This window comes from Sus scrofa, chromosome 15 (genome assembly GCF_000003025.6).
Source record: "Sus scrofa isolate TJ Tabasco breed Duroc chromosome 15, Sscrofa11.1, whole genome shotgun sequence".
NCBI classification, from domain to species: Eukaryota; Metazoa; Chordata; class Mammalia; order Artiodactyla; family Suidae; genus Sus; species Sus scrofa.
Window position 1 is genome coordinate 82,076,668 of NC_010457.5, and position 22,101 is coordinate 82,098,768.

At 36.7% G+C, this 22,101-nt stretch overlaps 1 protein-coding gene across 3 annotated transcripts in view; it reads left to right on the forward strand.

Annotated features, from left to right (window-relative positions):
* The window catches only part of MTX2 (metaxin 2), a 77,693-nt gene that overhangs the window by 15,287 nt on the left and 40,305 nt on the right, over positions 1 to 22,101 (forward strand). For 2 of the 3 annotated variants that reach the window (XM_021074719.1, NM_001044541.1), the window contains 2 exon segments: positions 16,274 to 16,321; positions 17,289 to 17,335. The exons of the other annotated variant lie outside the window; for it this stretch is intronic. In XM_021074719.1, the coding sequence (XP_020930378.1) occupies positions 16,274 to 16,321; positions 17,289 to 17,335 (95 nt within the window). 3 annotated transcript variants of the gene reach the window in all.

Sequence of the window (22,101 nt, forward strand, 5' to 3'; positions counted from 1 at the left end):
CCACATTCTCTGAGGCAAATGAATGAAAGGGGTGAAAGAATCTTATTTCAAGTGTACTCTATGTCCTGGGGACAGTCCTTTTTTTTTTTTTTCTTTTTCTCTCTTTTGGTGCTATTTACAGACCATCTGCATCAGATTTACTGGGAGGGCTTGTGGCAAGTTTGGATTCTTGGCTCTTGTTTCTATAGTATCAAAGTCTGGGTTTAGGGTTTGGTGGAAATACACAATTTTGTGAAGTTCCTTAGCTGATTTTTATACATTAAATGTTGGGAAGCATTGTTACAGGATGATTACAATTGCTTAATTTTCGTAATTATTACCCAAGAATGTCTATTCGTGGGCTCTGTAAGAGGTTAGCTAACATGGTTGTGTCTTCATTGACTCTGGAGCCAGACTACCTGTGTTCAAACCCTGGCTCTTGTCACTTACTAGCACTATGACTTTGGGCAAATTACTTATAGTTGTGCCTCAGTTTACTTATTGTAAAATAGAGATAATAATATTGGTGTCTACCTCATAAAGTTGTTATGGTATAGTTACTATGTCAAGCACCTAAGTGTACAATAAATGCAGTAAGAGTCTTTTAAAACCTTCTATTTACTTCAGCTTTACTGAGGTATAATTTATATACCCTTTTAAAGTGTACAATTAAATCATTTTTAAGTGGAGTTCCCATCGTGGTGCAGCGGAAACAGATCTGACTAGGAATCATGAGGTTGAGGGTTCGATCCCTGGCCTCAGTGGGTTAAGGATCCGGTGTTGCCATGAACTGTGGTGTAGGTCGCAGATGCGGCTTGGATCTGGCGTTGCTGCGGCTGTGGTGTAGGCCGGCGGGTACAGCTCCTATTAGACCCCTAGCCTGGGAACCTCCATGTGCTGTGGTTGTGGCCCTAATAAGACAAAAGCCAAAAAAAATTTATTTTTAAGTATATTTGCAGTTGTAATATAGTTGTAATTGTACAATCTAGTTGTAGAAAACATTTTTATCACCCCAAAAAGAAAATTCTTGCGCAGTTACAGTCATTTCTCGTTTCTGTCCTAGCCTAAGTCAACCACTAACCTGCTTTCTATCTCTATAGATTTGCCTATTCTGAATATTTCATGTAAGTGGAATTATAGAATGTATTTTCTTTAGTGACTGTCTTTTTTTCACTGGGAGTAGTGCTTTCGAAGTTCATCTATGTGGTAACAGATATCAATACTTGGTTCTTTTTATTGCCACATAGTATTCTGTTGTATGGATATATCACATTTTATTTATCCATTTATGGGTTGATGGTCATTTAGGTTGTTTCCATGTTTTGATTATTGTGAATAACACTGTTGTGATCATTTTGTACAAATCTTTAAGTGGATATGTTTTTTTTTTTTTTTCATTTCTCCTGGGTGAATACCAAGGAGTGGAATTGCTGAGTCATAATGGTAATTCTATGTTTAACATTTTGGAAAAAACTGCCAAACTTTTTATATTCCCATGGGCAGTGTGTGAGTTCTAAATTCTCCACATCCTCTAAACATTTGTTATTGTCTGTCTCGTTGATAATAGCCATTCTAGTGGGTGTGAAGTGGCATCTCACTGTGGTTTTGATTTGTATTTCCCTGATGACTAATGATACTGAGTATCTTTTCATGTGTTTGTTGACCATTCATGTGTCTCCTTTGGGGAATTGTCTGCTCATATCCTATGCCTATTAAATAGATTGTTATTTATTATTGACTTGTAAGATGTCCTTTATGTATTCTATATATTCGCAGTAGGAGTCTTGGGAATCTTAACTGCTGTCCCCATCACTTCCACCACCACAATTATCATCATCATCATCTACCTAGATAGAAGTCTACATAGTTTTTGACCAGAAAGAAATAGATTATCATTATTCTCTAGTTTTATTTGGGCTCCAACTTTGGTTGTAAGGGGAAGTTCTGCCCTTTACTAGTTCTCCTAGAATTTTCAATCTGTTTTGCTTTCCTTCCTTTGCTTCCTGAATGGCAGGACATGGTCTTAGCAAATTGGCATTTGTTTGGTATTTTGGAGATTGTACACTGTTGTATGTAATTTTTTCTTCTGTGTAACATGTAAACAGAATTAAGCCTTGTTATGGGGGTATCAGATAATCTTTATTGCTATCTTCAGATAGGCTCCAGTATTTGTCAGAGTTTTAAGCTTGAAAATAAAGATAGCAAATATGGAGATAGGCCACATGGTACCACTAAAATCTTAAATGCCTTAAAGGCAGTTACTTGATTTTCTGTATAATTTTATCTTTAGTGCTTAGAATGTTGCCTGGCATGTTATATTTTGGATATATTTGTGTATGTTCTGTGAATATTTATTGAATGGCTGATAAAATAGATTTGTAGAGTGTGACTAAATTTACTTTCTAAAATGAGAGCTACAAACAGTTTACTATACATATTTATATACAGCAAGCAATAAAGACTCTACAGTGGATTCTGATGTCAAGTTTTTTCTTAGTAAGGACTGATAACTTGTAGACAAGGGAATAGTTCTAGTGCAACTCTTCTTTTAATGTCTGGAAATCCTTTTGTATTTGTGTCTTACACTTCTCCAGTCTGTCTTAGAATGTCTACTTCTTGTTTCAGCACCCTTTATTTCAACCTAAGGTAGTTTTTCATCTTTTCTGTCGAACTTCCTTGCAGTATATTCTTTAAGTGGCCGCTATGATCTGAATGTTTGTGATTTCCCCCAAATTCATGTATTTAAATTCTAATCCCAGAAGGTAATGGTATTAGAAGGTGGGGCAATTGTGAGATGATTAGGTCTTGAAGGAAGAGCCCTCATGATTGGGATTAGTGCCTTTATAAAAGAGATTCCAGGAGTTCCTGTCCTGTGGCCAGTGGTTAACGAATCCCGACTAGGAACCATGAGGTTGTGGGTTCGATCCCTGGCCTCGCTCAGTAGGTTAAGATCTGGCGTTGCCGTGAGCTGACACGGCTCGGATCCCGTGTTGCTGTGGCTCTGGCATAGGCCGGCAGCTACAGCTCCAACTAGACCCCTAGCCTGGGAACCTCCATATGCCGAGGGAGCGGCCCAAGAAATGGCAAAAAGACAAAAAAAAAAAAAAAAAAAAAAAAAAAAAAAGAGATTCCAGAGAGCTCCCTAGCTACTCCCTAGCTGTGATATGATGGCCCACCAAAAAGTTAGCAGTCAGCAACCTGGAAGAGGTCTCTCACCAGAACTCAACCATGCTGGTACCCTGATGTTGGACTTTGAGCCTCCAGAACTGTGGGAAATAAATTTCTGTTGCTTATAAGCCACCCAGTCTGTGATTTTGTTGTAGAAGCCGAAATGGACAAAGGCAGAGAGTAGCCTTACTGATCTGTTACAAAGTACTACCTGTCAGTATTTTAGGTTTATGAAATGACAGCATGACACTGCACCTCTCCATTCTCTAACACAAGTCAGTTTCTTTTATTTTTTTGACATATAGTTAATGTGAAATATTATGTAAGTTACCAGTGTACAACAATAGTGATTCACAATTTTAAATGTTATATTCCATTTATAGCTGTTATAAAATATTGGTTATAATCCTTGTGTTGTATATTATGTGAGCCACTTTTTGAGTGAACATTTATCTCTGACTGTTAAGGTGATGGGAGAATGGTTTTAAACTCCGTTGTGGGAAAAGTCACTTCCTGCTTACATATTCTTTGTGGTATCATTAAATATCCCCTATGAAACAGTAGCTCAGGGGGGCATCATCACTATTTAATCATTTCATGATCAGTATTATCTGGGATATAGTGTTATCTTTGAATTGTACTATAGTTTGCAGGTTGAATTGTTGTTGAATCTTATACATAGTTCTTAAAATTCTAGTTTTGATGAAGCCATGTCATATTTTAAATCTAAACATCTTAAAATTTATTTTAAATGAAGGCTTCATATCATAACTGCATAAAACTTAACAGGTTTTGAACTTAGTGTCTATATTGATATCCCTGAGATCATTAGTATGGTATTTATATCAAACTAGTAAATTTATTTCCATTTCTCTGTGTGTCTTGCAGTAACTTGTCCATGTTTAAGAGCTGCCAAATGTTCTTTGAGCCTTTTGTTATATTGTATTTGCATTTATACCTTTGACAGAAAGACATTTAAATTTGGAGATAGGTTACATATGTTTTTTACTCCTTTTGTATAACACTGTCTAAATAGTCTTTGAAAGCTGAAGAGCTGACATCTATGAGCTTTTGGAATCCAGTTGCCTAAGGATAAACTGGGTTTGACTTCATTAGTGTACAAATGATAGGTTTGTGTAGAGTTATTGTAGCATTAATCAATTTGATGGATTGGAAATATGACAGTACTGAAGCAGCATGTAATATTAGTACCCATTATTCTACAAATTATGTCTTCACCTACATTCATATGCCAGAGGAGTCATGTTGTACATTAAGAATGCAGAATTTAAAGAGAAAAAAAAAAAAAAAACCCTGACAACAGAGGGCATCTCTTACCATGGCCTTTCTCTTGTCCTTTTTAGATTAGGTCATGGAGAGATGGACTTTGAAATTAAACTTGTTTATTAGGTCATAGCACTTTCATAATGTGAAATACCTTGAATTGAATGGAATAGATAGATCATCTGCCACCAGAATGACTTATCACCTAACTTAATACTTTTAAGTTAGAGAGTTAGAGAGAATCCTGCTGGTAAAATGGAGTCTTTAAGAAACCTATGTGTGTGTATATGTACATATGAATTTGTTGACCAGTAGTCATTTCTCCAAAAATTATAATGGATTAGTAGTAAAGAATGTTGATGTTTTTGTTGTATTTGTTGGTAAAGCCCCCAAATAGTAGGTACCTTAGTGATAATGAAATGAGAATCAAGTATGTATTTTGGGGGCTATGGATGTTGCTTTACCATGTGTGCATTTCTAGTATAGATTTATTTATTTTATCTTCTGGCTTTCAAAAGTCCAGGAGTTTATATTCTCTCTCTTTTTAATCTTTGTCTCTTCCAACTTAAATACTTATAGTAATAATGAAAAAGAAATGCTTATAGGAGGTAGAAAATGTCTTTGAAAAATTTAAAAATACTCATTTGCATAAAAATGCTATCTCACTAAAGGCTGAAACTTTAAGAGGAACTGCCTTTGCTCCTGGTGAAAGAAATACTGGTGTAAAATACTCAGGGCAATTTTGCCCAGGTAAGACTGGAAAGAAAGTAAAGGACAAATGGGATAAAAGACTTAATAATATTAATTGGATAGAAAGTTATGAGGTGCTATGATGTTTGCTTTATTTCTAGAGTTTATAATTTATATCTATAAAATAGGAATTATTCTTTATAAAAATGGTAACTTTCATGTATCTTGCTTGGGAATAAGAAGGCATTCTAATTTTCAAGAATGAATGAATGTAGGTTAAGAGAACCTTAGAGTAAGTTATTGCTTTGGTTTGAAAATGATATAGTAGTTTCTGATTGTGAAAGAATTAATTTATGAAATGTGGGTAGTTTTGCTTTGAAACTCTTGTGATAAAGATATTAGCTTTAAATGCTACTTAGATAAAAAAATTTAAATCTTAATTTGAATTTCATATTTTGGCATATATTATTCAGTTTTGAGCAGTTGAGAAGCTGAGTCTTTAATAATCTTAGGACCATAGGAATTTTCACATTCTAGGAACTTACTGCAGAGATAAGATACTGACATAATAATAGAATAGAGTAGAAAGCAATATGATATAAGACAAGTACAAACTGCTGTGAGCAGTATAGATAAATGAGAAATTAGGTTTGTTTAGATACAAAAGCCTTCTTGATGGAGGTAGCATTTAAGCCTAGTCTTGAAAAAGGTGTAGGATTTGGGTATGTGGTAAGGAAGGAATATTTTGGGGAACAGTTTGAACACGGTCACTAGGTAAGGAGGTATGAAGTATATGGAGACATTTTAGGTAATCTGGTGGGATACGAAGTTTCTGTTATTAGGTAAATTGCATCATAGGCAAGTATCCCCCTTCTTCAGTAATTCATGTGTGTTATTTCCAAGCTTTTTTTATGGTCAAAAAAGATGATTTCAGGAGTTCCTCCTCTGGCGCAGTGGTTTAATGATCCAGCTTGTCTCTGTGGTGGCACCAGTTCGGTCTCTGGCACAGCTCAGTGAGTTAAGGATCTGGTGTTGCTGCAGCTGTGATGTAGGTCACAGCTCTGGCTCAGGGGCTGTCCCTGGTCCAGGAACTTCCAAATGCTGTGGGGGGCCAAAAAAGGAAGAAAAAAAAAGGACAATTTCACTCGAATAGTGGAGGACTCTTCTTTGTTTAAAGGTATGTGAATGGCTGGGTTCCCTGCTGAAACTTCACATAAATAGTTAATTAGAACAGTGTTTTCCAAAGTGGAATGAGGTGTATACACCGTTTTATGCAAGGCAGTCTTTTGAAGTACAGGAAGAAAATATTGGAACTTTGGTTTCCATTTTTTTTTGGCTGTACCCATGGCATGTGCAAGTTCCCAGGCTAGGGGTCAAATCAGAGCTGCAGCTGCTGGCCTAAGGCACAGCAGTGCAGGATCTGAGCTGTGTGTATGTGACCTACACCACGGCTCACGGCAACACTGGATCCTTAAGCCACTGAGTGAGACCAGGGATCAAATCTGTGTCCTCATGGGTACTAGTTGAGTTTGTTTCTGCTGAGCCAAAATGGGAGGACCGCAATTTATTTTTTAACCGTTTTCTTGTGTATGTTTTATAATGTACATGATTCATTAGCTTAGAAATATCAGCCATATGGTTTCCAAATCTGTTTGAGTCTGCATACTCAAATATTTTATTGATGGGGACATGAGGTTTTAAAAAATGGTGGTCCCAAGGTTAGAATTACAAAAAAAAAAAAAAAAAATGTGTAAAGAGGACTAGTGAGATCACTTGTTAGATGGTTGTGGGACTTGTGTTATCTTAGTGGTGTTACAACAGTAATATTCAATGAAAATTATGTATTTGATATAAAACATAGAAACAAATTTCCAGTTTTAGGGTCAGTGCCTGGGTAAACTTACAGGATTAGAGTCTGCCAGCTATTTTAGGCCACTGTTTAATATTTTTATAGTTGTGTTTTTGGTTGTAGTATTGGAATTCTCTGGGTGAAAGTTTCCCTTTTTTTGTGATGTTGTGTAATTTTCTTATGTTCCCTGATGCATTCTTAGCCTAAGAGTACAAAAATCATAACAGTAATGTCGGTGGTAAGAATAAACACAAACGTTTATTCACCCAGCATTTACTGATTGCCGGTTTGGTGCTAAGTTTAGGAATTAAGTGGTAAGCAAAAATCAGACCTGAACACTGGATTCATGGTGCTTATGTTCTAGTAGGAGAGATAAATAATCCTCAAATCCATGCAAAATGTGGACTGTGGTTAGTGGTACAAAGGAGTGTGCCAGTGCTCCTCCTTGAAAAGAGAAGCTTGAAAAGAGAGGGTTTAGTTCCCTTCAGAGAGGTCACCAAAGTCTTCCCTGAGGACAGGACCAGCTACACAATTGGTAGGGCCCAGTGCATAATGAAAGTGTGAGGGTTCTTGTTTAAAAGAATTCCAAGACTGCCACAACAGAACATTAACCAAGCATGGGGCCCTTCTAAGTACAGGCTCTGTGCACCCACTCAGGTTGTATGTCTGCGAAGCTGGCCCAATATGAGGAAGTGATATTTTTGCTGAAATGTGAGAATATGTACGATAGGAGGGGAAGATGGCTCCAAGGTAGAGGACACAGCTCAGATGAATCTCTGGGGTAGGAAGGAAGGTGATGCATCAGAAGCTGGATGAAGGCCAATGTTGCTGGTGTACAGAGTGGGTGGAGAGGAATGATGAGGCCAGGGAGGTAGAACAGATGATATGCAAGGCCAAGTTGATCTTTATTCCAAGAGCCACACAAACTATTGATGTGACTGGAGTTCCCATCATGGCGCAGTGCAAATGAATCTGACTAGGAACCATGAGGTTGCCAGTTCAATCCCTGGCCTCAATCAGTGGGTTTTGGATCTGGCGTTGCTGTGGCTATGGCGTAGGCCAGCAGCTGTAGCTCCTATTCGACGCCTATCCTGGGAAACTTCACATGCCACAAGTACAGACAAAAACCAAAAGCTATTGATGTGACTTAAGCATAAAATTTACTTTTGATATACGCTAATAATACCAATAACGCACCTTGAAAGCTTTGGACAACGTTCTCCCTCAATCCCCATTTTCTATCGGCCTCCTTTTCAGAAACGTTTAGTCTAATCTTCTATATTTATTCTAAGGCTGGCCCTCCCCTAAGGTAAGTTTAAAAAGGCTTTTCACATCAGGAAGTGCTTTTGGTGGTAGAAATTGAAAATAAGATAAGTGAGTTATGAAATTTTATTCACTATTGAATTAGTCTATGATCTAAAATTTTAGGTTGAAGTAAAACTAGTAAGAAATAAAAAATGTTTTATTATTTTAAAAAGTTTTTCTTTTTAAATGCTGCAGATTCTTAAGTTCAGTAAGCGTATTTTATTTTTAATTCTGTGGGCTTCAGTGAATTTTTTTTTTAGAACTGTATTATTTAATTGTACAGTTGCATTATTTAATTATAATTATCATAAGTTCTTTGATGGAGAGGAAATCAGAATCAGATGTAAGAAGACTTCAGCATTCCAAGAATGATGTCAGATGACCCCCTTCATGGTGGATTATGCACTTATTTACTATGAGATATATTTCTTCTCCAGAGATGCCTTGTTTGCATATCAGTTGTAGATTTTTGGTTTGCAGTTATTCTGAAGTTTTGCTGTAAGAGTCTATATGTATATGAGATTGCTTTAAGTTGTTGGTCTCTTAATTGCAAGTTCATCTCCAGTGTCCTGCATCTGCACCCACCTCTTCTCATGATTTCTGATTTTGGTGGTGTGATTGTGCATGGATGATTTCATACCTTTACTGGTGAGCCTTGTCATTTGTGGAATTTTTGTTTCCTGTTGCGGCCTTTTCTTTTCTGCCTAGAGAAGTTCCTTTAGTATTTGTTATAAGGCTGGTTTAGTGTTGCTGAATTCTCTCTCAACGGGTTTGCTTATCTGTGAAGGTTTTGATTTCTCCTTCAAATCTGAATGAGAGCCTTGCTGGGTAGAGTAATCTTGGTTGGAGGTTTTTTCCTTTCATCACATTAAGTATATCATGCCACTCCCTTCTGGCCAGCAGAGTTTCTGCTGAAAAATCTGCTGATAACCTTATTGGGGTTCCCTTGTATGTTACTTGTTTCTTTCCCCTAGCTGCTTTTGAGATTTTCTCTTTGTCTTTAATTTTGGTCAGTTCGATTAACATGTGTCTCGATGTGTTCCTCCTTGGGTTTATTTTATATGGTACTCGTTGTGCTTCCTGGATTTGAGGGAGTGGTTCCTTTCCCATGTGAGGGAAGTTTTCGGCTATGATCTCTTGGACTGTTTTTTTCTGTCCCCTTCTCTCTCTCTTCTCCTTCTGGCACCCTTATAATACGGGTGTTGTTGTGTTTCACGTTGTCGCAGAGTTCTCTGAGACGCTCTTCATTTCTTTTCAATCTTTTTTCTCTTTTCTGTTCCACATCCGTAATTTCCACTAATCTGTCCTCCACCTCGCTTATTCGTTCTTCTGCCTCCTGTGTTCTGCTGTTGGCTGCCTCTAGTGAATGTTTTATTTTGGTTATTGTATTTTGCATCTCTTCTTGTTTAAGTTTTATATCTTGTATCTCTTTGGTCATTGTTTCCTGTAAGTTATCCATCTTTGCCTCCAGTTTATTTCCAGTGTCTTGCATCATCTTCAGCATCAACAATCTAAAGTCTTTTTCCTGGAGGCTGAGAATCTCCTCATCACTTAGCTGATGTTCTGGGGTTTTTCCTTTCTCCCTCATCTGAGTTATAGTTCTCTGTCTTTTCATTGTTATAGGTTTTTGGTGTGGTGGCCTTTTTGCAGATACTAGAGTTGTCGCCTCTCTTACTTCTGGTGTCTGCCCCCCTTGTGGCTGAAGTCAGTGTGGGGGCTTGCTGTAGGCTTCCTGATGGGGGGGGCGGGGGCTGATGCCTGCCCACTGGTGGGTGGAGCTGATTCTAATCCCTCTGGTGGGTGGGGCTTGGTCTCTGGATGGGATTAGAGGCAGCTGTGTGCCTGAGGGGTCTTTAGGCAGCCTGTTTCCTGAGGGGTGGGGCTGTGATCCCACCTGGATTGTTGTTTGCCCTGGGGCTTCTCAGGGCTGACTGACAGGTGGGGCCAGATTTTCCCAAAATGGCCCCTCCAGAGAAAGGCATCTGCTGAGTATTCCCGAGAGCTTTGCCTTCAATGTCCTTCCCTCACAACAGGCCACATTCACCCCTGTTTCCCCAGGATGTCCTCCCAGAACTGCAGTCAGGTTTGACCCAGATTCCTATGGAGACCTCGCTCTGCCCTGGGACCCAGTGCACGTGAAAGTCCGTGTGCGCCTTTTAAGAATGGGGTCTCCGTTTCCCCCAGTCCTGTGGAGCTCCTGTGCACAAGCCCCACTGGCCTTCCATGCCAGATGCTCCAGGGGCTCTTTCTCCCAGTGCCGGATCCCCGCACGTGAGGGTTTGATGTGGGTCTCAGAACTCTCACTCCTGTAGGTGAGTCTCTGTGAACCAGTTAGTTTTCAGTCTGTGGAGCGTCCCACCCCGGAGGTATGGGGTTGTTTATATCACGAAATCACCCCTCCTATCTCTTGATGTGGCCTCCTCTCCTGGAGTAGCTTCAGTGAATTTTTCAAAATAAAGTATAGTTGATTTACAACCACGAAGTTGCGGGTTCAATCTCTGGCCTTACTCAGTGGGTTAAGGATCTGGTGTTGCCATGTTTGTGTTGTGTTGTGTTGTGTAGTTTGAAGGTGCGGCTCAGATCTGGTGTTGCTGTAGCTGTGGCATAGGCTCTTTTCTCACATTTGCTATTTGTAGACGTTTTAATAATGTTTATTCAGACCAGTGTGAGGTTGTACCTCATAGTAGTTTTGATTTGCATTTCTCTAATAATTAGTGATGTTGAGCATCTTTTCGTGTGTGTTCTTTTTTTTTTTTTTTTCCTTTGGTCATGCCTGTGGCATGTGAAAGTTCCCAGGCCAGGGATTGAAGCCACATCACAGCATCAACCCAAGCCACTGTAGTGACAATGCTAGATTATTAACCCACTGCATCACAAGGGAGCTTTCTGTATGTCTTCCTTGGAGAAATTTCTGTTTAGTCTTCTGCCTATTTTTTTGCTTGGATTGTTTTTGTTGTTGTTGAATTGTAAGAGCTGTTTGTATATTTTGCAGATTAAGCTATTGTTAGTTGCATTGTTTGCAAATATTTTCTCCCACTCGGTAGCTTGTCTTTTCTTTCCTTTAAAAAGTGGTTTCCTTCGCTGTGCAGAAGCTTGTAAGTTTGATCAGGTCCCATTTGTTTATTTTTGTTTTTATGTCTTTTGCCTTAGGAGACTGATGTAAGAAACATTGGGACAATTTATGTCAGAGAATGTTTTGCCTGTGATGTCTTCTAGGAGTTTTGTGGTGTCATGTCTTATATTTAAATCTTTAAGTCATTTTGAGTTTATTTTTGTGCATGGTGTGGGAGTATGTTCTAGTTTCATTGATTTTTAGGGACCTATCCACCGGTTTTAGTACCCCTTGCTGAGAATTTTTTTTCTCATTTTGTATATTCTTTCCTCTTTTGTTGAAGATTGACTGGGGTGTTTGGGTTTATTTCTAGGCTGTCTATTCTGTGCTGGCCATCCGTATGCTAAATGTTGGTTTTTGTACCAGTACCACACTGTTTTGATTTCTGTAGTTTTGTAATATTGTCTGAAGTCTGGGAGAGTTATGCCTCCTGCTTTGTGTTTTTTTTTTTTTTTTTTCCAGAATTGTTTTGGCCATTCTGGATCTTTTATGGTTCCATATAAATTTTTGGATTATTCTAGTTCTGTGAAAAATGTCATGGGTAATTTGATAACGATTAAATGGTACAAATTTTTTTTTTTTTTTTTGGTCTTTTTAGCGCCATACCCATGGCATATGGAGGTTCCCAGGCTAGGGCTTCAGCTGGAGCTATAGCTGCTGGCCTACACCACGCCACAGCAATGCCAGATTCAAGCCGCATCTTTGACCTACACCATAGTTCATGGTAACGCCAGATCCTTAACCCACTGTGAGTGAGGCCAGGGATTGAACTTGCGACCCCATGGATACTAGTCAGATTTGTTTCCACTGAGCCACGACAGGAACTCCTAAATGCTACAGATTTTTAAGGTCTATTGTTAATACTATAATTTTGAATTCTTAATATTCCTCCCTTTTACATATGATCAGGACAAGGGTGGGTATTGATTTTCTTGACCTTGGCAAAGAGGAGTGGAGAGAAATTTTATTTTTGGAGTCCTTCTTCCCCCTGAGAGGCATATTCTCAATGAAAAGGCATTAATATTACCCAAACCAAGGAATAGGCTTTTACTTTGTTATGTGTGGATAATGTTCATGATTCATGGACTTATAAAGGCTCATTTCCTAGAAAGATACCTGCATGGTTGATTTGTAGATACATTGCCATGCCACACAACTTAGGATTTTCACTGTAGTCTGTATTGAATAACATGCCAACCATTTCTTCTCCAATGTCATGCTTAAATGTAATTATTTAAGCTGGTTCATATAGGTGATATACTTAAATCAGTGATGTTTATATACTCTGAGCTGCTCCTGGGTGAAATAGGCAGCCAGGCATTCCCTGCATACTCTGCCATTTCTTGCTTCCTGGTCAATGGATGCAGTGGAAATCTAGAAGGCAGCTAAAATAGTATGGTTATATAGTTTATATCAGCCTACTTGCTTTCTCTCCACCCCTCCCCCGCTTTTGGCTATGCTTGTGGCATGTGGGAGTTCCCAGGCCAGGGATTGAACCTGCACCCTGGCAGTAACCAGAGCCATAGCAGTGACAGTATGGGATCTTTAGCCCACTGGGCCACCAGGGAACTGCTTTCTTTTTAAACAACAGATTCTGTTTGTGAAGATAACATCAAATGTTTTGGCAGTTACTTTCTGAGAATTTATTGTTAATAATACTTTCTGACTGCGGGGGAGTTCCCTTCATGGCTCAGTGGTTAATGAACCCGACTAGGATCCATGAGGATGTGGGTTCAATTCCTGACATCACTCAGTGGGTTAAGTGTTGCTGTGAGCTGTGGTGTAGGCCACAGACGTGGCTTGGATCTGGCATCGCTGTGGTGTAGGCTGGCAGCTGTAGCTCTGATTTGACCCCCAGCCTGGGAACTTCCATATGCCACAGGTGCGGCCCTAAAAAGCAAAAAAAAAAAAAAAAAATTCTGAGTTGGAACATGGTTTGTATCTTTTTTCTTTCTTTCTTTTTTCTTTTTTCTTTTTTTTTTTTTTTGGTTGCACCCATAGCATGTGAAAGAAAGTTCCTGGGTCAAGGATTGACTCTGCCACAGTGGTGACAACACCAGATCATCCTTAAACACTAGATCACCAGGGAACTCTTATAGTTTGTATCTTGGATCAAGGAGAATACACTCTGTGTCACATCTACTTCTAGATTTAGGTTCTTAATAACAGAGCTTTTAGTATTTGTAGGTAACTTCTATATTCTTATTTACAGTCAGGTAATATGTTGTAAGGTTTGTTTTGCATATGTCATGTTAGATCAGGAAAATCCATGGAGATGATGATAACTGAACTTTTGACTGGAATTACAGAACACTTAAGTTCTTATTCATGTGAGAATTCTGTGACATTGCAGAAGAGTGATGTAGATTCTAATTTAACAAAGAACACTTACATTATATTCAGCATATATTTAATGCTAAATATGTTATTCTCTTTAAAATTTGTAATTCTTGTCTAGTATGTACACAAAATAGTTAACTAAAAGTTAAAATCACCAGAATATTTAATTAGAACACCCTATTACTTTAACATAATTGATAGTATTAGGTTCAGTAAAACTGATTAGTCAGAATGTTTAAGGAATTGAGTGGTAGGTTTAATTAAATATCTCTTTTCTTTCTTTCCATTCACAATTAATGAACACCAGCTGTATGCAAAACATGGCGCAGTGTGGTATACACGGTTGCATATGACACACTTGTACCCTCAAGGAACTTTATTTCAGTATCTTTAAAACTTTTGTAAATTTTATTCCTATGCTTTGTTGCTTTAATAAGATTAATATAATGCATATAATTGAATCTCTGATGATATAGATCTTAACAGAATGAGTCTCATTGTGTTGTTTCTCATGTAAACAGTGTAGGTGTGCTGACCAGTTTTTCCTAAACGGTTAGTTTTGAGAAATTTGCTGATGTCAGCTTGTTTTTGTTTCCTTGATTTTTATTTGAAAAATGCTAAGCAGGATAAATGGGTTCTTACTGAAATTTTACTTAGTTAAAAAGTTTACAGTGACATATAGATACTTAGTTGCACTACCTTTTTGGTGTTCAAGTTGAAATTTGGTAACCTTTACGTATATGTATGTAGACGATCTCTATCTCAATGGTTTGACTTGCAATTTTCCAACTTTACGATGGTGCAAGAGTGATACACATTCAATGGAAACTGGAAATTGCGAATTTTTATCTGTACCTGGGCTGGTGATATATGGTGAGATACTCTTGATGCTGGGCAGTAGCAGGGAGCTACAGCTCCCAGTCAGTCAGGAAGTTAGTTACGAAATCACAAGGGTAAACAACCGATACACTTAACAACTATCCTGTACCCAGAAAACCATTGTTTTTCACATCCAGTACAGTATTCAAAAAATTTCTTGAGATATTCAGCACTTTATTATAAAATAGGCTTTGTGTTAGATGACTTTCCCATTGGTAAGCTAACATAAGTTCTCTGAGCACATTTAAGGTAGGTGAGGCCAGGCTGTGATGCTCGGTAGGTAAGATGTATGCAGTGCATTTTCAACTTAAAATATTTTCAGTTTACAGTGTGTTTATCAGGATGTAGCTCCACAGTAAGTCGAGGGAGGTTCTGTAATATTGTGGGTAACAGTGTACAGAACTATGTATGGTCCATTATTTGCTTGATAATTTCATGGTATTATCCCTAAGTATGAGTTTGTTTAATTTAGTGTATCCCAAACCAAACCAAAAGTGGCATTTATAATTCATAATAATGCTAACGTTTTTTTTTTTTACATTCTAAAGTGGAAGTAAAAACAAATTAAGGGTCCACCCCTCCTTCCCACACCTAAGACTATTTTAGTTCATCTTAAACGGTCTTAAGAAAAAAAAAATTCATGTATATAAATTTTTTTTAAAAAACCACATAGAAGTGTATATTAAAATAATCTGTTGCTCTGTCACAGAGACTGTATTAGTTTAAACACAGTAAGAAAAATACCAATTATTATCAAATTGATATATTTGACATTCTTGCTGAGAGTAGATTCAGTTAGAGTGTTAGAATTGCTGATGCTGATGTTTTATTTTATGGCTTTCACAAAGAAGAATTCAGCAGATGATTTCCTGTGTGTTGTGGCAGTGGAGGCATTGCTTCTTAAGTGCAGTTGATTAGACAGAATTCAGATCTAGTACTTTTTCCAAGCACTGGTAGGTTGCTGGTATTCTCTTTGTAGCTGGAGTCTTCTCTCGATGAGAGGTTAAGAGTCAAGGTCAAGCCTGGCTTCAGGCCTAAAGTTAGCTTTACTAGCTTTATTTCACTTTGTAGATACTTACTGCTTCATCATGTTACTTCCCTTTGTTTTTGTGAGATGGTCAAGGCAATGAAATACAGACTACAACAGGATTCCTCTGTTTAAATACTACCAGCTTGTAAGGAAAGATGCATAGCCTGATACATATATATTTGATTCTTTCATATACAGTGTTGTGTTTTGAAAATTCACTTTATTAAATGCTTACAGTAAAATATAAATATTGTTTCACTTTTATTTTTGATAGTGAACCTAAATTCAGTATCTTTTTATATGTGTGAGTAGCATTTTGGATATTTCTGTGTTTGAAGGAGACTAAAGTAATAATAGCACATATGCTGTTTTATGTTTAAAATTTTCACTTTTAATTGGGTGAGATGTCTTCCACATCCTCCCCATGAAAAAAATCAGATTGCCATCAGGCATTCCTTTAAAATAAGTTTTCTAGCCTGTTCCTAGAAAATCTAAAGTAGTGTGACTAGTTGCCATATTTAAGGTATATTTGACATTGGCTTTAAATGTTCTAGACAAATATATGTGATTATTAATTTGCTTGGTTATTGGTATGTTTTTGCCTCATGTGCCTAATGTCATGGCTGTATTTCCACAGCTGCAGAACCTTGGCCTGAAAATGCTACATTATATCAGCAGCTGAAAGGTAGGTACTTTTCTCAGTTAAAAATGGCTTTGTATCAAAATATATTTATTGCCAAAAACACCCTTCAATAACATAATTTACTGCAAAGAGAACATAAAACATAAAAAAGGGATTTTCTTCTGTAATTTGTCTAGAAGGTTTTACCTAAACTTGTATCTGCCAGTATAAACCAACTATTCATGGCCAATAAGGTCCTTAGTTTATTATTGACTCATTATATTGGCTGCTGTAGGCAGTGTAAAATGATGTGGTTGCAGGAGCAGTTGGCAGATTTACTGCACCAATAGCTGACACAGCAGATTTTTGAAGTCCTGTGGTAAAGTGGGCTCTCAGTAAAAAGGAACTGTTAAAATGTATAGGCTAGGATGGTTCAGGCTCCCTTTAGCAGCTCTTCATATATCATCAGATCACATTATGGACCCCATTTGGGGCTCAGCAGCCTGCTACAGTTGTCAGAAGACTGCAAAGTAATGAAGACTAATAGGCAGCAGCCCTAGTCTTCTAAGCATGGAATTTTTATTGCAGCGAACTTGTCATCTTTCTTTTGTGTGACAGACCTAGACACACTGTGCAATATTAACTGTAAGCTGCCTTTATATGATTTTGAATGCTTTTACTTTTAACTAGAGAGGTTTGGGCAGAGATACTATTTTACTTAATTTTAATGGAAAGAAGAGGACTATTTCTTGAAAACTTGAACGATGAATTTGTTTTTCAGTGAGCGATTTTAATTATATATTGCTGATCAAATAGTTTTAGAGCAAACAGTCTTGTTTCATTGTTATTTACATACTGTGATAATTTAATCAAAATTAGACGCACAGGGGAATTATATAGAACTTCATGATTACATTTTCTTTTTTAGAAATAGGAATAGTTTTTTTTTTTTAATAAAAACATTTATAAATGTATTTTACTTGTTTAGCAGTCATGCTTTTGACGAAGACTTTTCATTGTATTTCCACAGGGGAGCAAATTTTGCTTTCTGATAATGCAGCTTCTCTTGCTGTGCAGGTAAATATGTAAATAATGTAATATTTTTAAATTTTGAGTTGCAGTTTTTTTCCTCTCCAGCCTGATATTGTATGTTGAAAATTTTTATGTGATTTATCATTATCAATATGACATCTCTTCTGTGAAGTATAATTTTGTTATGTAATATTATTCAGATAATTGTTGTCTGTATAAATAGATACAAAAATCTTCATTATTCATTCTTTTTGTAAATATCACTTTTAGGTGCATTCTCTATTAGTTATTTTGCTTTTGGCTTGATATGATGGTATTGATTATTTGGGATGATATATTCATTTATAGGTACAAAATTATTTTCTGACTTATTTATAAAGATTTACTCACCATATAGTTTTAACCATCATTCTCTCATTGTACTTATTCTAGCCTTAATCCATTTGATAATCATAAAATAGACATATTCTTCTCCAGCCATTCCTTATATAAATATTGATTACATTAGTGTCTATTATCCCCAGATCACTTATTGAATGTAATAGCTCTTCAAGTTATATATCACAGTACTGTAATCCAAAAGATTAGTGGCCCTGTAAAGTTTCTTCACTGTAAGAATAGGATACTTGGATTGTTTGCTTTAAAAAGAGAGAAGTGTTTTTGTAGACTATGGAATTTATTCAGACATTCTGCATATTTAGCGTCTGTTTACTTGGTTAGCTAACATAGTTTGAATCACGAAGAGGATTTTATGGTGCAGCACCTAAAATATAACTTAAAAGAGAAATCTAAAACGTGACATTTGTTGAAGATAAGATTGTGAACTTCTTGAGAACAGAAAGAAAAGGAAGAAAAGGGACTACTTTTGCTGCATTTCTAAGCACGATGCTAGGCACTCGGTCATCTTTTTTTATTTAATTCAACTTGGTGTCCTCTGGGCTTAATAACTGTGTCTGATACACATAGTATGTCATTCAGTACATTTTAATTTTGTTTAAGGCAAGGCAAGAAGGAAAAGATGGAAAGAAATGTGTTTGGACAATAATTTATTTGTATGAGTATGTTTAAGTTTCTTTATATAGAAGATTTATTTTATATATTTTTACCAAGAATATATTTACTATATCTTTAGACAGTAGTATTATAGCTAGTATATTTTCTTTCTTAGGTTAACTTTTGAGAAGCAGAAATTCTCAGTTGGTTATATTTAATAAATGCTGCCTTTTTTTTTTTTTTTTTTTTTTTTGGTCAGGGTAAGGGATATGGAATTTAAGTTTAGTTTTCAAATATTGATGATATAGTGCCTAGTGTAAAAATGTACTCAGTAAATATTTGTTGAATGAAGGGTTTGTAAGTGTGGTAAAAGCAATTTTGCTTGATAACTGATAGCACAAGTAAATTGTTTGCTGTGTATGAAATAGTATCTTAAATCTTTATGTTTTTGAAAAGATGGCTTCAGGGAACAGTGAATATTTTAGTTAAGCACTAATTCTTAGCCCTTTTTTAGTTACCATTTTTGGGATAACTTTTTTAGGCTCCCATAAAAGCTATGGAATATTTCTCCAGAAAATATTTTAGTGCACACGTAAGTAAAAATGTACCCAGGTCACTCTGTATAATGTTTGTGTAATGTTTGTTTGTGCTATTTGGGATCCCCTGTGAAGAGCCTCTAAAACTAAAGAATAGTAGTTTAGGAAGTACTGAAGTAATTTTCACCAAATAGGAGGGTTATTTCAGGTAGGAATAGACCAGTGGTTCTTAATTGAGGGAGGATTACCCCACAGTGGACACTGGACGGTGTTTAGATTTCTTTTTTTTTTTCTTTTTTTTTTTTTGTCTTTGGTCTTTTTAGGGCTGTACCCGCAGCATATGGAGGTTCCCAGGCTAGGGGTCTAATCAGAGCTGTTGCTGCTGGCCTACGCCAGAGCCACAGCAAAGCCAGATCCGAGCTGAGTCTGTGACCTACACCACAGCTCACGGCAACGCCAGATCTTTAACCCACTGAGCGAGGCCAGGGATCGAACCTGCAACCTCATGGTTCCTAGTCGGATTCGTTTCCGCTGTGCCACGATGGGAACTCCTAGACATTTTTGATTCTCACAACAATTGGGGAGGCTGCTTTTGGTGTCTCTTGAGTAGATGCCAGAGATGCTGTTAAACATCTTACAGTGCCCCCAACATACCCTTCACAGCAAAGAATTATCCAGCCCCCAATGTAAATGGTGTCAACCCTAGAATAGATGGTTTAACTAGTTTTCAGCACAAACCAAGATATTAGTTTACTACCATTAAAAAAAAAGTTAACATTTTAAATAATCTGGGGAAGGAAAGAAAAAAGAAACCTAAGTGTATATCTTATTTAGTAATCTGTTTTTATAATTCCTATTAATTTACTTTCTTACCATGGCATCTCAAATCATAGTTGCAATTAAAAATAAAACCAGGAAATAACCTTTTAAAATGCAGAATTTTGCCTAACCGTTTTAATTTTTTTGTTATCCACATATGTCACTTAGATGATAAATTAACCAGTATATATTAAAATTTCTTGGTTTTCTTCAATATTCTTTGACTTGACAGCTGATAGTAGCCATGACTATAAATGTGACTTTTCTAGATATCTGATGTAAACTTTATGGAGTAATTTTCTTCTGTATAGTGGACCAGTATCCATTTAGAAGAATCAGTTAAATGTATAAAATTGATCAAAACAATGTGACAGGTATCCATAAACTGGATATTTTCTAGAAGATACCAGATACCAAGCATCAGATATTTTAATAGTCTGTCAGTTAAACCATCAGGAAATTTAAATTTTACTTACCCCATGGACTTAACATTTATTATATTCCTGAAACTAAGTGATTAGATTTTCAGGGGCGGGAGGGAAGGGGGTTAAAGGAACCTTTATGATTTCAGTTTAAAAGAAAATAAATTTTTCTCTTCATGGCTATTATTTCCTCTTATATTTACTTTCCTTCTCTCATGCACACAGTATTGGTATTACCTGAAATGTTTGCCTAGTTATAAAGTAGTCTCGTTATGTTGGATGTCGTGAAGTAATAGAGTAGTGTGTTCCTCTGGTTCTCATGAGCAATGTGTTTGTATATATATACACGATATGCACACACAGTATTATACATACACAAGCACAGGGAAGAGAAATCTTCTGTTTCATAATGATACTTCTACTTTGAATCTTGTATTGATTGTGAAAAGAAGTTTGATAACAATTCTGTTACTATCTCTCATCCCCTAAACCTAAACCAACTGTCCGACATATATACAATGTCTATAATGTTGCCCACATATGTAGTTTAAAATTTTCTAGTAGCTCCACTGAAAGAAGTAAAAAGAAACAGGTGAAATTAATATATTTTATTTTATATTATCAAATATTATCATTTTAACATGTGATCAATAGAGAATTTATTAATGGGATGTCTTTTTTTATATTGAGTTCATGGTCTTTTTTTTTGTCTTTTCTAAAGCCACTCCTGCGGCATATTGAGGTTCCCAGGCCAGGGGTCCAATTGGAGCTGTTGCTGCTGGCCTACGCCACAGCTCACGGCAACACCAGATCCTTAACCCACTGAGCAAGACCAGGGATCGAACCCGAAACCTCGTGGTTCCTAGTCGGATTCGTTAACCACTGAGACACGACAGGAACTCCCTGAGTTCAAAATCTGATATGTATTTTACACTTATAGCACATCTCAGTTTGTGCCTGTCACATTTCAGGTACTCAGTAGCCATGTGTAGCTTATATTGGATATCACATGTCTAGAAATATAGTATGAGCTGTATATATGAACTTCAGTGTTTTCTGTAGAAAATGTTTTATTTGACTTTTCTTCAAGAAGTTTATGTCTTTACAGTATATGTTGTCTTTTATAGCAGATTCCACAAATGAAATGGGTAGTTGGTCTCTGTTCCTAGTACCTTAAACGTTACTCTTTGTTTCAAGTTTCCTGATCTGTAACACGAAGATGTAAGTTATCCTACTGGGTTTCATGAGGATTGAGTGTATTAAAAAATAATATCACACACACATATGTAAAAGCATTTAGAAATCATCTGGCATATTGTAAATATGCAGTAAATGTTGATTACTATTTCCTTCTCTCCTGATTCTTTGACAGAAGGACACAATCAGTGTCAGCAGGAACAGTGGAGGCTTGTAGGCTTTATATTGCCTAAAAACACCAAATTAAAGTTAGGTGTAAGAATTATTTTTGGACACATTTGAATTTGTATAAGCATTAAGAGTTTATAATCATTCTTTCATTCCATACCTAAAATTTGTTAATATAGAATGCTTTAATTCAAACAACATTTATTTTAATAATAATGAATAAGGTTTGTTTTAAAATTCAGCACGTAGGAGTTCCTACTCTGGGATCCTACAATAGGATTGGTGGCATCTCTGGAGCACTGTGATGCAGGTTCAATCCCAGCCTGGCATAGTGGGTTGGGGATCTGGCATTGGCACATCTGCGGCATAGGTCGGATAGGGAACTCCATATGCTGTGGGGTGGCTGAAAACGAAAAAAAAAATTGAGTTCTATTGAATGTGTTTATTGTGTAAGTCACTCAGTTGAGAGCTTATGGGTAATTATGAAGTTGGAGTTAGGTAATAAATGGGAAATTCTTTTGAAAGAAGTCAAAGCAGTAGAACTCCAAGATGATGTTGAATGCTAAATTAATGACGTTTTTACTTCAAAGATTTATATACATTTTTTTAAATGTCTTTCTAGTAGATTTTAGAAAGGATTTTGTTTAGTATTTATGAAGCCAACTTAAAAAGAAAC